The following is a 13,456-nucleotide window of genomic DNA, read 5'->3' as shown; positions in this document are numbered from 1 at the left end:
TCTCGGTAAAAAAAACAGTTTAGGGTGCCTCGTACCCTGACGATCTAACCTACTTTTCCAGTAACCCTCTTGGTCAATACATTATAAAATCCCGAAAAATATTTTGCAGTGAAATTCATTGTTGCCATTGTTTTGTGGAGCACACAGTCTTGAATTACTTGGCAGCCGTTCAAGCTAGACGAATGAAATTTTCAAGGTAAAATTGTTATCAAAAAGGTCAACTTTTGCAATGATGGCCATTCCACCTTATCGATTCATGTGAGAGTTATATCAATACCAATCTCCTTGGATACGCTTCATTTGGTGATAACTTTTTTGTTATTCAATGGTATGCATGCGATATTGTATATATATTACTAGTGCTAATGTGCTGAATCAGACAAAAGTTAAATCAAGCGGATCGAATGATTACAGTCAATAATAAAAAAAGGAGAGTAATAATATTGGTAATATGAATTTGAGAGCTTTAACAAAGTATGATGCCATATTGTTAACCAATTCTAACCCAATGGTGCTTCTGAGTAACATAAAATATACTTATATGCATTTTCAGTTATTTTACGGAAACATTAAAAAAACATGATCTTTTGTGCCGTGAAGTTTAATGACGAAATATATAGCTGCCGATATAATTTTTAGTAAATAGAAATTTTCCGTTTTTAAAATGAGAAACCTTGAAAAATTAATTTCTCCTAGGAGCTTCTGTGACTTAGAAAAGGATCAGGGTTTCTTTCGTATTTAAGTTGCCTACCTTAAACTGCTTCTCAATCAAAAAAGTTAATTAAAAGATTTGAAAACATTGAAGAACTAAAAAGAAAAAATAGGAATGGTTACTGACTGGTTGTTTATTTTAAATATTAAATGGATTATTATAATTTTTGCCTTAAATGTTTGTTTGTTACACTGTATAACTTTTTATTTGACGACATATTGAATATAGCCCTTAATGTTAGATCTGTAAACAAGCCAGTGTCTGCTTGGCGGGCCCGGAAAAAAAACAAAAATGAAATGAGAAATATATTTTAAACGTATGCACAATATCAATGTTTATTTTATTATTAATAAAAAACCATTATTTATTTTTTTATTCATTTTGTTACAGGTTCAAATGATGTCGGGAGCTCGCAAATGCTGCAGCTGCACTGCTACGAAAGGACAGAGATATGTCTATATCGTCATCACCCTGCTAATACTCATGGGATGCTCTGCCAAAAAAACGGCGATTGATTGCGAGAGGGATGAAATGATAGGCTTTCATTGTAAAGATGACCCCAGATGCGTCACATTGAAAACGTCTATAGTATTTGAAAGATCCCTCTGCGAAGACAAGATTTTATTTGACCTAGATTTATTTCAAGGCACACGTGATGTAGACTATGAAATGACATGCTTGGGAGAAACAGAGGGAGACCCCTATGATTACCTCTCCATGATTCTGTCCACCAACATCTCAGTTCCTTCCGATATCATATCATTCCCACATGAAGCATCTCTTGCCGTAGCTAATTGCTCGGCTCCGTCTAATAATCAATCAGTCCTATTTAGAGGTGGGAGTATAGGTTTTATCGCTGACTGGAAAAAACCTCCTCTGACTAAATTAACAATAGACTGCAAGCAGGAAAAAACTCGCCAATTTTCCATGCATTATTGGAGTGGTCTAAAACAACTGGAGGAACTCACTATCAGATGCCCAAAATTGTCGAAGGTAGAAGAGGACCTTTTCTCTTGGATATCGAAACGCCTCAAACGCCTACAACTCACAGATACGGAAATACTACATTTCCCAGAAAGATTTTTCTCGAACATGGAATTGATGGAGACGTTAGATCTTCGGCGAAACAAGCTCAGAACATTTAGACGAAGTTTTCTGAGCAGCATGCGGAATCTAAAAGTACTGCATCTCGGTACGAACGAGATAGAAATTTTGGATGACGATCTATTTCTTCAGACGGAGAATTTGACGGATCTCGAATTAGAAAGAAATTCACTCACAGCATTACCCACCAGTGTATGCAGCCTACGATATCTTAAAATTCTAAATGCGGGGTATAATAGGATCAGTTTCATACCTCAAGATTGTTTACACAGTCTCCCATCCCTGTCTGATATTTACCTTATCGGCAACAAACTTCTAACCTTTGGACTTGCATCGGAAAGCATAATACCCACCTACAACAAAGTGTTGAGTTCAAATGAGACGTTTCCCAACTCATCGTCAACGCTTCAGCAATCTAGAAACTTAAATAATACATGGATTGGCAGTCCTAGGCTCTGGACACTTCTTCTGGACAATAACTCCTCATCGTCCCTACCGGATGAAGCCTTCTACGGGATGGTTAACCTTAGAATCTTGAGTATTTCCAGCAACAATGTTTCGCATTTTCCCGAAAACAACTTTTCCCGGAACAAATATTTAGAGGTACTACGGGCTTCGAACAATCTTTTCACCAAAATTCCGCCGAGGCTGTTGAAAAACAACAACGAACTACGAGAACTGGACCTGTCCCACAATCTCATTGAGACACTACACGAGGATTTCTTCAGTAATTCCATTAAACTGTGCCGCATAGATATCAGCGACAACAGGTTTGTTATCTCGTACTTTTACCGGGTTAGGATAAGTCGAAGAGCTTCGGTTAAAGAGCTGGTGAGGCCGAAAATTAATACAAGGCCAATTTGCCGAAGGAACGTCATCATGAAATTCAGGCAATGATATCGTTTTTTACATTTTAAGTTCCAAGGGACATATATGTCACTCATTTTTGAAATTATCTCAAAATTAAATGAGAAGGTGCACGGTTGTAATTCTATTGTAGAATAGGCAATTGGCTACTAGTTTTAAATCCTTTCTGTGGTATGCTTAAGGTATAATAGTTTCCACATTGTAAACAACTTTCACTTGAAATAATATATATAATATAATATATAATTTATTCCATTTACAATCAAATATTACATTTTAGAACATACTTAAATATTTTGGAATATATAGGTACCCCTTTTAGTAGTTTTGGGGCTACCATCATAAACTTTTTACATAGGTCTGGTGCTAGCACACATGAGAAGTAAAATTTCTTTGTATTCAGTTATTTGTTCTATTGCCGATTGCATTCATTATTACAAAACGTATTTCAAATATTTGGACAAGGATAACTATTTTTCTTATTTTTCTTATATAAACGCATAATTACATACATAGAATATACAATATACCTTTTATTGTAAACTTTTTAACCCACCTTTCTTAGTAGAAACTCTACTTCCTCACACATCATAAGCCATTTTTTAACTGCGGATTTAAATCCCCATCTTTTTTCCGAGTTTGCTACATTACTCGGCAACATGCTAAACAATTTAGGCCCTAAGTAATTGTATGACTGTCGATAAATTTCGGTCGTCGGCCTAGGTATATGGAAGTTTCTCCAAGCTCTAATGTCATAGTTTTGTGGTCGGGCCTTTTCACCACTACGGTTATAGAATATTCTAAGGACTTTATAAATGAATAAATGCCTTAGTGGGAGGACATCTAATTTTTTGAATAGAGGAAATGAGTGGCTTTTCCTATACGATCGTGTTATAACCCTGATAACCCTTTTTTGCGCCACTATCAATGGTTTAATGTTGATAAAATATGCTCCACCCCAGCAGGCTATTCCGTATTGCAATCTTGAATTAACGAGAGCATAATATACCATTTTTAACACTAATTCAGGGCATATGTATCTGAGGAAGTAGAATTTTCTTACAATAGTAATCATTTCTGATTTTAATTTATTTATGTGAGACTTCCATTTACAATTTTGGTCAAAATATATACCTAAATATTTTATGTGACTAACCTGTTCGATCAAAATACATTTATCACAGGAAGTAACATTATCTTTTATACAATTTGCACATTGATAGTATAGTTTACTTTTGTTTGAGGTAGATTTACACATGCTAAACATAATATGTTTCGTTTTTTCACTTAACAACATATAATTAGCCGAAAACCACATATTGAGTGTTAATAGATCACTTTGTATGTGTTCATATAGATCATCAACACTATTAACAGAGTAACTTAGTGCAGTGTCATCTGCGAATGACGTTAATTGACCTTTAAACCTGCCAGCACATAAATTGTTTACATATATTAAAAACAGTATGGGTCCCAACACAGAACCCTGTGGGACACCACAGGTGAGTCAAATCTTTTCACTGTAGCAATTTTTGAGACGCACACATTGATCTCGATCACAAAGATAACTTTGAAACCAATCATATGCGGTTCCACGTATACCCGCTTCCCATAATCGATTCATTAGTATGTTATGATTAATGGAGTCGAAGGCTTTGGTAATGTCTACAAATAAGCCAGCAACTCTACAGTTCTTATTCAGTCCGTCGTTCAGCTCTGAACAGAATTTTAATAATGCATCCTCTGTACTCTTACCACTCATAAATCCAAATTGGTTTTTATTGAAAAAACTATGCTGATTTAGAAATTTAAGAAGTCTGACTTTAACAACTTTTTCTATTATTTTAGCAAATACAGATAATAGGGATATTGGTCTGTAATTATTTACGTTCATTTTATCACCTTTTTTAAAAATTGGTATCACTATTGCAGTTTTTAATTGTTTAGGAAATATTCCAGTATACATACTTAGATTAGCAATATGGGCAAGGACCTCCGAAATATTTGCATTTACTTCTTTTATAACTTGTGTGGAAATATTTTCAACACCTTTAGATTTTTTAGACTTTAATTCCTTAATAATGCTGCTAATTTCTTTCGCATCAGTAGGAACAAAAAACAGTGAGTCAATTGAATTGGAGGTTGGGAATATTTCTTTGTATTTATTCGTATTACTTTCAAAATAATTGTTCTGGGTCAATTCTTGAATTACTTTACCATAATGTGAACTAAATTCGTTTACAATGTCCTGGCACTTAGTGACAACGATACCATTACTAGTTCTAATTTTTACACAATTCTCATTTCCTTGCTTTCCTCCCGTGAGTGAATCTAAAATGCGCCATTGAGCAGCGGTATTATTGACATTACTATCAAATAGGTCCCTGTAATACTTTTCTTTGCGCTTTTTAATATCATATTCTAATCTTTGCGTGTACGATACGTAGTACCTATTTAGCTTTTCATTTTCAGGGTGTTTCCTCATTTTTTTATACAGAAAATTTCGCCTAGAAATTCTCCCGCACAAAGCGTAAGTCATCCATGGCCTTTTCATTCCTCCCGATCTGTTACTGTCTGACACGTATTCAGCTTTTTCAATGCAGCATTTCAATTTATTTATAAATATTTCATAGGCTTCATTGACATTTTGTTGTGAATAAACATCATTCCAGTCACATCTTAGCAAACTATTATTTAGATGGTTAAAGTTTATCCGGCAATGGCTTCGATAAACTCGTTCGTATATATTAATGGGTACATTAATATTTAAAGAACATGATACAGCATGATGGTCTGTTAAACCCCAATCGTCCGCTCTTCCCTCATACTTATAGTTATCTCTACTTCTGCAAAAAATGTGATCTATACATGTACTACCCGTTTTGCTAATTCTAGTTGGTACTCGAATAAGCTGGTCCAGTCCATGACTAGCCATAAGGGTTTGATATTCAAAGGAAATATCGTTGGGTTGTAATATACATAAATTAATATCACCAATTACAATTAAATTCCTCTCACTAGAGATGGTTAATACATTCTCCAATTCACTCAAAAAATGTTCAACAGGATTAAAATTAAGTCTATATACACCAATAATGCTTATCCAAGAAGAATCATTTATCCCTACTGATATTTTAACCATATCAGCAGTTTTTAATTCACCCAGATCAATAGAAGAACACTCATAAGTATCTGCTACATATGCAATAACTCCTCCAGCCCTATAGTTATTGTTACACACATCAAAACTCCGATAGCCAGTTATTTGATACATAGATACTTCAGTGTCATTGACCCAAATTTCTGTCAAAACAATTACAGCGGGTTTTATATCGAGATTAATTAGTTGAAATACAAATTTATCAAAATTAGCTCTTAGACTTCTTATATTTTGATGCAAGACAAGGAACCTGCCACCATTAAATTCACTATCATTAACAGTACTCTGCATTTTGTTAGTAAAGATAGGTTGAAGACATACATAACTCACTCACAGAATGCTTACAGTTTCTCCAGGTCATCAGAGGATTTCAGAGTGATTACTTGATCATTCTCCTTCTTCCTCATGAGTATTGTCCCATGCCTTAGCCATAAATATTTGTATCCCTTTTCTTTCTTCGCAAGACGCGCAGCAGCGAAGAGTCTCCTCCGACCTGGACTCAGGCTCTCGTTTATGTACAATATGCTGTTTTCAAGGAGGAAATTTGATGGTTTTAAAAGATCTATAAGATGGTCAGTTATAACAGCACTTTCAACCTATCCATTACGTGTAGCTAGCCTATGGAGTTGGTAAAAGAAAACTCCTAATTTGGGCTTCAGTTTTCATAATATTAGTAATTTTATATCTTGGGACGCACATGTTTCTATGGACCTTTTGGGGTGATATTTGAAAATATTTTACGTCCTATATTGTATCTCATAAACTATTAGAAGTTATTTAGCCTAAAACGTATTTTGTTATACAATCTAATGGCTGCAATCTTTATGGACCTCAAAGGGTTGACGTCGATACGTCCTTCTAATGACTTGCCTGTAGATTGCAGCTTGCTATACACGCAGCAGTCAACCACAATTTTAATTAACGACTTCGCCGATTACCTTATCGTCCGCCTACCTGGCATGTCGTCCTCCGAACCGGCTGCGTATTCGGAATAATTCTTATGGACCGCTGCATCGCTCATACTTTCTTATGCGATACTTGGGTACCCCTCCCTGTTTTCCTTATTTAAACTCCGAGATAATAGTAAAAATATTAAAGATTTCTGAAAGAAAGAAAACTCCGTCACTTTTAGATTTTCGCGGATAGTGACAGTTTCTCTCAATATTTACACAATTACCGCCAACGTAATTCATTATCATTGCCTTCTTCAATCTGGCTAAGCATTCAGAATAGAAAATCATAAAAGAGTTTGGTCAAATGAGTACATGTTGGAGCACGCATTGTTTATTGCCTGGTCCAGAAATAACTATTCTCAACTTAAACTCAGCTAGAGATCAAAGTGTGGTGCTCAACAATCCCTAATTTCTAGAATAAGCTGATGAGTGTAAATGTATAAATAAATAATTTTCACATTTCTTTACAGGATCCGCCATTTGCCAGACAAGCTATTTCAACCATTCAAAGCACAGAGAGCATGTGAAGACTTTATAGATGTGCCGAGATATAGATGTGGCCAGTTTTTTCTCGATATGAGCAGAAACCGTCTGGAGGATGTGCCGGAATTTTCGATTCCAAAGTTGGCACGCTTGAACCTATCTGAAAATCACCTGACTTTGATCAAACCTGAAATGTTATCGCAAACACCACGTCTGTTGGAGGTCAACCTGTCACACAACTTGATTCACACTATAGAAATACCATCGATGCATAATGTTTTTCCATTTACAGTATTGCATTTGGCCAAATTGAAAGTTTTCGACCTATCATCAAACCAGTTAACAAAGTTTCATAACATGCATTATTATGTGCCAAACTTAAAACATCTCAATATCAGCAATAATAATATAACAGAATTTAGCATGGATCCAAATGTTAGATGCCTCAAATTACAAACGTTTGACATGTCACGTAACCGTTTAAAATCGGTTGATTTCTACTGGCTTATGGATATAAAGCACCTGGACCTCTCCCACAACGGCATCGACCTGGAGGAATGCATGGAATATATGGATCCCATAAGGCTCGTGTGGGGATGTTATTCACGCCTATACCAGAATTCAGAATTGGAGGTGAGAAACTTTGGAGTACATCATAATTCGGGGACAATTTTCGCAAGGCAAATAGGGAGGAACGAGTGACTTTTTGTCTAAAAACCGAGTTTAGTACATAAATTTGGGGAGAAAAGAAACGATATCTACTAGATATTAAGTAATTGATAAACTGGGTGTTTCAAAAGAATGTAGGTATTCATCAACGAGTTGTTTTCTGCCTTTCTGTGGCAGTTGTCCCAAATACCAAAGTCATCTACAATTCACTCTGTCATGGGCTTCCTCTTAATTTTTCCTGAAACTCCTTCCTATCATCACTGCATCTGCCGTATTCAGCCTCCATCTACCTCTTATCGTCTCTCCATCCACTGTTCCCTTGTCTGCTGTCGTCAAAATCCCCTCCCCTCTTAAAATATGTCCGAACCAATTCCCCTTTTACATTTGTATTATTTTCAATTGAGTATTTTCCTCCCTTCCAAACTCTGTATCAAGCACCTTATCATTCCTCACTTTATGCCCCCAATTGAATTTCTTCAGGCCTCACCACATCCACATTTCAAAAGCGTTGACCCTTTCCCTATATCTTCTTCCCAAGATCCATGTATCACATCCTTATAGCACAGAACACCTCACGTATCATTTCACCATTCTCTTCTGAAAGCCTCAGTTCATACTGTTAAATAATACCACTCGCTTCTTTTGCTCGTGTTGAAGCAGTGAGGATCAGCGAAATAATTGTGGATACATAATATTTAATTACAAATCATAATACTACATCATAATAGTCGCCGGCCTCGGTGGCTGCGAGTTATAGTCCTCGCCTGTCAAGCTGAAGGTCGCGGGTTCGAGTCCCGCCTGGGTAGGTTACCCCCTGCCCAGGGCATGGATGTCAGTTATCGTCTATCGTCGTTACTTGCTATCCCATCCTTGAATAGGCCAATCAGTGCTGTTTTCGGTGTTAAGAAAATAAATAAATAAATCATCACTGTAAACAATCCTAAGATTGGATTGACGCAGCTCTCCACTCAATTCTCTTATCACTTATTCTTCACTCCTACGTTTTTCTTCCTTTACACATATTTCTATAACCGTTACACATATTTTGTTCAGGGTCTTCCTTTTCCGTTCTTGCTACCCACTTTCCGTCGACGGCTGTCTTCATCAGGCCATCATGAGTCAAAATATGTCTTACAAGGTTTTTCCAACTTCTTATCAAGGTTTTCATGCGGATTCTATCCTCTCCTTCTCTTCTTAATACTTTCGCATCACTAACCCAGTCGATCCATTTCATCGTCACCATTCTTCTGTATCAACTTATTTGGAAGGCGTCTTTACTTGCTTTCTACGCTGCTGTCAATGACCATGCTCCACTTACGTACTGGAGCATACTCCAGATGTTGGTGCTTATAATTTGTTTATTTACTTCCGTATTCAAGTTTCCCGTTGTAAGTAGGTCTCTCTTTTGTAGGAATACTCCCTTCTATTTAGGTTTTCTGCTGATATTTTTTTCTTGCTTCTCCGGCCACTAGTGATACTGCTTCACAAGTAACAGTGTTCATCCAACTCTACCATTGTTTGCTTTCTAATTTTCATGTTATTCTTGAATTCTTGTCTTCTGCTGCGTACCACAATCCTGTTTTTTCAATGAGGTTAGTTTTAGCTCATTTTTACCAATTACCGTACTCATATAATATGCCAGAACATTTTCATATATATTAACCAGACTATATTCAAATCCATTTGTCTCTGCTATGCTGGCTATGTCATCGGCAAATCTAAGCATACTAATTTTTTCTCCATTGATTTTCACTTCCGAGGCCATTTCTGTTATTTCGTCAATGACTTTCTGGATGAGAAAATTGAAAATTAGTGGTGACGAAGACAAGCCTTGTCTCACCCCTTTCATAAGTCTTGCTTCTCCACAGCCAGGCCCTGATTTACTCAACGCTACTTGTGTTTTTTGTAAACTCTGGATAGTTCTCATTTCATTGTATAGATTTATTATTTCTTTCAGTATTCCCAGCATTTCGTTCCAATCCAAGTTGTCAACCATCATCTCTGAGTCAACGAACGCAACGAACGGGAGATGTTTAGCGAAATAAATATATCAAAGGATCTATAGAGGATGTCCTATTCCATTCCATATACGGGAAATCTCCGTTGCCACTGCGGTCACATTTTTAATAGGTTTGCAAAAATGACCGCAGTGTGGTTATGAGAGCAATGCGATTCACTTTTTTTCAATTTATTCATTATTACATTATTACGGAGGCTTCCGCGGTTAGTTGATTGGTGATGGTTTTCCGGGTTTACACCGCGTTGATACATGTTTTGCGGACGACAGTTTCGGGTGCGTTCCAGCTCCCGTCTTCTTCGGGTCCAAATGATCCTTTGGACCCGAAGACGGGAGCTGGGACGCGCCCGAAACTGTCGTCCGCAAAACATGTATCAACGCGGTGTAAACCCGGAAAACCATCACCTATTCATTATTACGTTTATGAATGCGAGGAACAGTATGGAAAAGTTATGTATTTGATAGATCACATTATTTTATGTGAAAATATCGGTTAGACCCCTTAGTTATACGATTTTCCCGTCATACTCGGCTAAATTTGTCCGTAAGAGACGCGAGTGGCGACTTTTCTAACTCGCTTCAATGTTCGGTGGGTGACAATGCAGTAAGGGGCCGACTTGAGTATCCCCTTTTGCATTATTTGTGATGATATATTTCTAATTTTATCGCAGGTCATCATACTTTCCCACAACCGAATTGCCTACATACCACTGGAGTTTCAGCACTATATGCCAAACCTGCGTTACGTCGACCTAAGCCACAACAAAATCAAACGACTCTGGCACGGTGATCTTCTTTACACCAGAGCCCGGGACTGCATGGACCTCGAATTGTTTCGGAAGAATTATGGAAAGGAATATTCGAAGTTTTGGTTCCTGAATAGCGTACGCAAAAATCGATTTCCAGGATCGAAAAATCTGACGATCGACCTCAGGCACAATTCCATCTCTTCTCTGCATCTCCCAGACGATAAGGTAATGTTACATGTAGCGTTCTCATTATTTTTTTTGTATTCTACCCATTCAGATGGGTTTCCATGGAGTACTTATGAAGCATTCTGAGAAAATTCCCTTTCTTCAAGAACTCCCCGCCAGAAGGAAATGTGGTTACACTAGCAGAAAATTCTATTAGAATTCAGACCAAAGCAGAATAAATTGGTAATTGCGTCATTAAGACCACACAATTAACGTCACGAGTATTAACGTCATAACAAGCCTCACAGTTATTGACTTTATGTCAGATTGACACTATGAAAGGTTTATTTAACCAATCGATCCATAATACGTGTGCTATAAAAAGTTTAAGGGTCGCCGCTAGCCGTTCTCGCCTAGCATCGGCTTCGCTCTCGGGGTAGCAATAGATGAGGATACGAAGATACGTTCAGGTGAGGGTCTATTATCAAACACCCCTTATCCCTTGCAACCTTTAGGCGTGGGACCGGTTTCCGTGTTCAGGCGTGGTTTCAATACTGATGTACTCTACGCTGATTAGCACGTAGCAACATCTAGGCCTGGGACGTGGTCATCGTTCGAAGGTGCAGTTGATGCGAAACTCCCGGCCATTTTACGGCCAATAGCAAGGGGAAGAGAGGGTCAACAGACGATGCGGAGAGGCGGTGGCTGGCTTGGATGGTAAGGGCACCTGGGGAGTCTCGCGCTGTGTCGGAGGGAACAATGTACCTTTGCTTTGTGCGAATTAAAAGGTGATAAACCTGACCTCCGAGTTAAAATCTTACTGTTCTTTCCCTTACTTTTAGGCTAAGCCCTACAAAGTTACGTTTTTTTCATGAAATCCATACAAAAATGAGAAAATTATCTTGAATGGAGAGAAATATACGTAAAGTTAGCACGTAGGTGCACATAATTCTTCCAAACACCGTAGTGCTACATCTGGCAGTATCGGAAGCGTCCTTTGAGTAGTTATCTCATCAGCGTTTGTGGAGTCACTTCAAACAACCACTATGGTTAGACATCCTGCTAAGTAGCCGAACATAACGATACGCTCAAAGGGAAGACATGATTAGAAGAATTATTTGCTTAACTTTTAATCCTCTCCTACCAACCATTTTGTAGGGGTATGCATTCACACGACGTTTGTTCTACGCACGTACAGATGCACATCATGTTTAATGTGGTGCTATCCCACATACGGTAATTTGAACTAATCTTTAACACTGCAATCATCTAACCCATTTGTAAGTTCTAACGCTGCCTTAATACTCTCTTATTGATCGTGGAAAAAAAGAAATTATAAACGCGTATGTTCCACGGATACATGTGTATACTATCATCAATGCTGCTGCTTACTTGACATAAATGTCTAGTCTTGTGACCATGAATTTCATATATCTACATGTACCCAATACTCTGCGAGCTACTTAAGTGTGTTTGGCAGGCGGTGATCATTCACCAGCATGCAGCATGTAATATGATTCCCACATGCAAACCACATGGTGAAAATTTTACTCATACATATAATAAATTATAATGGAAGATAATATGCAATTTTCCACAAAAATAAACTTAATCTGACCCGAGTGTCGATGTTACTACATCATTTTCAAGGTTCTTCTGAGGGCTGGTTGGTGGGATCGTGAGGGTTGGCGGCTAGGAATGGTGCCTGCGGGATCCCATTCTCTTCGAGTGGGCGACAGGAGGGTGGAGGAGAAGAAGGGGTTCTAAACACTTCTGAGAACGCACTATTGGAACTCAATGGAAAGCAGGGGCGATTTTGAAAGGTCTAGATGGTCGTTGAGAAGGGAAACCTGGGAATGTTTACGTTGGTGGATCTCTTATTGTTCCAAGGCGTCTAATTTCTTCCTTTTGGAATGTTTAGGGAGAACATTAGTTGTGAAGTTTGGATTTTGGCCGCTCTCAATGATGTCTTTGGCCACCATCGAAGTTGAGTTACTTTGGGCGATGCACTTCCTATGTTCATTGAATCTCGTGCTGAATTCTCTTCCTGTCTGACCTATACGTTGCGCCCCAGACGGCTCAGAATCCTCCGTATCTAATTCGTATGCAGATAGTATCTCCTTACGAAAAGCGACGGAGCGGTAGTGGATACTATCTGCATACGAAGTAGATACGGAGGATTCTGTGCCGTCTGGGGCATATACAACTACATTCTTTCAGAGGCATTTTTGAATCCAACGTACCAACTACTCATTTAGATAAGCTGTTATTATAGCTAGAACGCACTAGACATGCTGTTATGAATAATAAGAAAATTCAAAAGGATGCGTTAAGGTAAACGTAAGCTACTTGGCCACACTTCAAGTCATCTAACCCATTTGTAAGTTCTAACGCTGCCGTTATAATCTCCTATTGATCGTGGAAAAAATACCGCTCAATCAGTCTGTTATACAGTTTACAGATATTTTTCCGTTCTTTCGCTCGTTGAACATTTAGGCAAACGCCGATTTTCTACGGAAAATAGACTTTCAGGTCTGAAGAAATTATAGTAAAAAGTGTGTCATTTTCTCTTTCTCA

General features: G+C 37.8%; 1 protein-coding gene across 2 annotated transcripts in view; it reads left to right on the top strand.

The window, feature by feature from the left end:
- Positions 1-10,644: 10,644 nt before the first annotated feature.
- Positions 10,645-13,456, top strand: part of LOC124172999 — a 248,523-nt gene continuing 245,711 nt past the window's right edge. For both annotated transcript variants that reach the window (XM_046552537.1, XM_046552536.1), the window contains exon 1: positions 10,645-10,939. In XM_046552537.1, the coding sequence (XP_046408493.1) occupies positions 10,694-10,939 (246 nt within the window). In that variant the 5' untranslated portion in view covers positions 10,645-10,693. The remainder of the gene's footprint in view (positions 10,940-13,456) is intronic.

This window comes from Ischnura elegans (genome assembly GCF_921293095.1).
Source record: "Ischnura elegans chromosome 13 unlocalized genomic scaffold, ioIscEleg1.1 SUPER_13_unloc_3, whole genome shotgun sequence".
Classification (NCBI taxonomy): Eukaryota; Metazoa; Arthropoda; class Insecta; order Odonata; family Coenagrionidae; genus Ischnura; species Ischnura elegans.
Note: the sequence above shows the minus strand (reverse complement) of the source record. Positions and strands in the feature narration are given on the sequence as shown.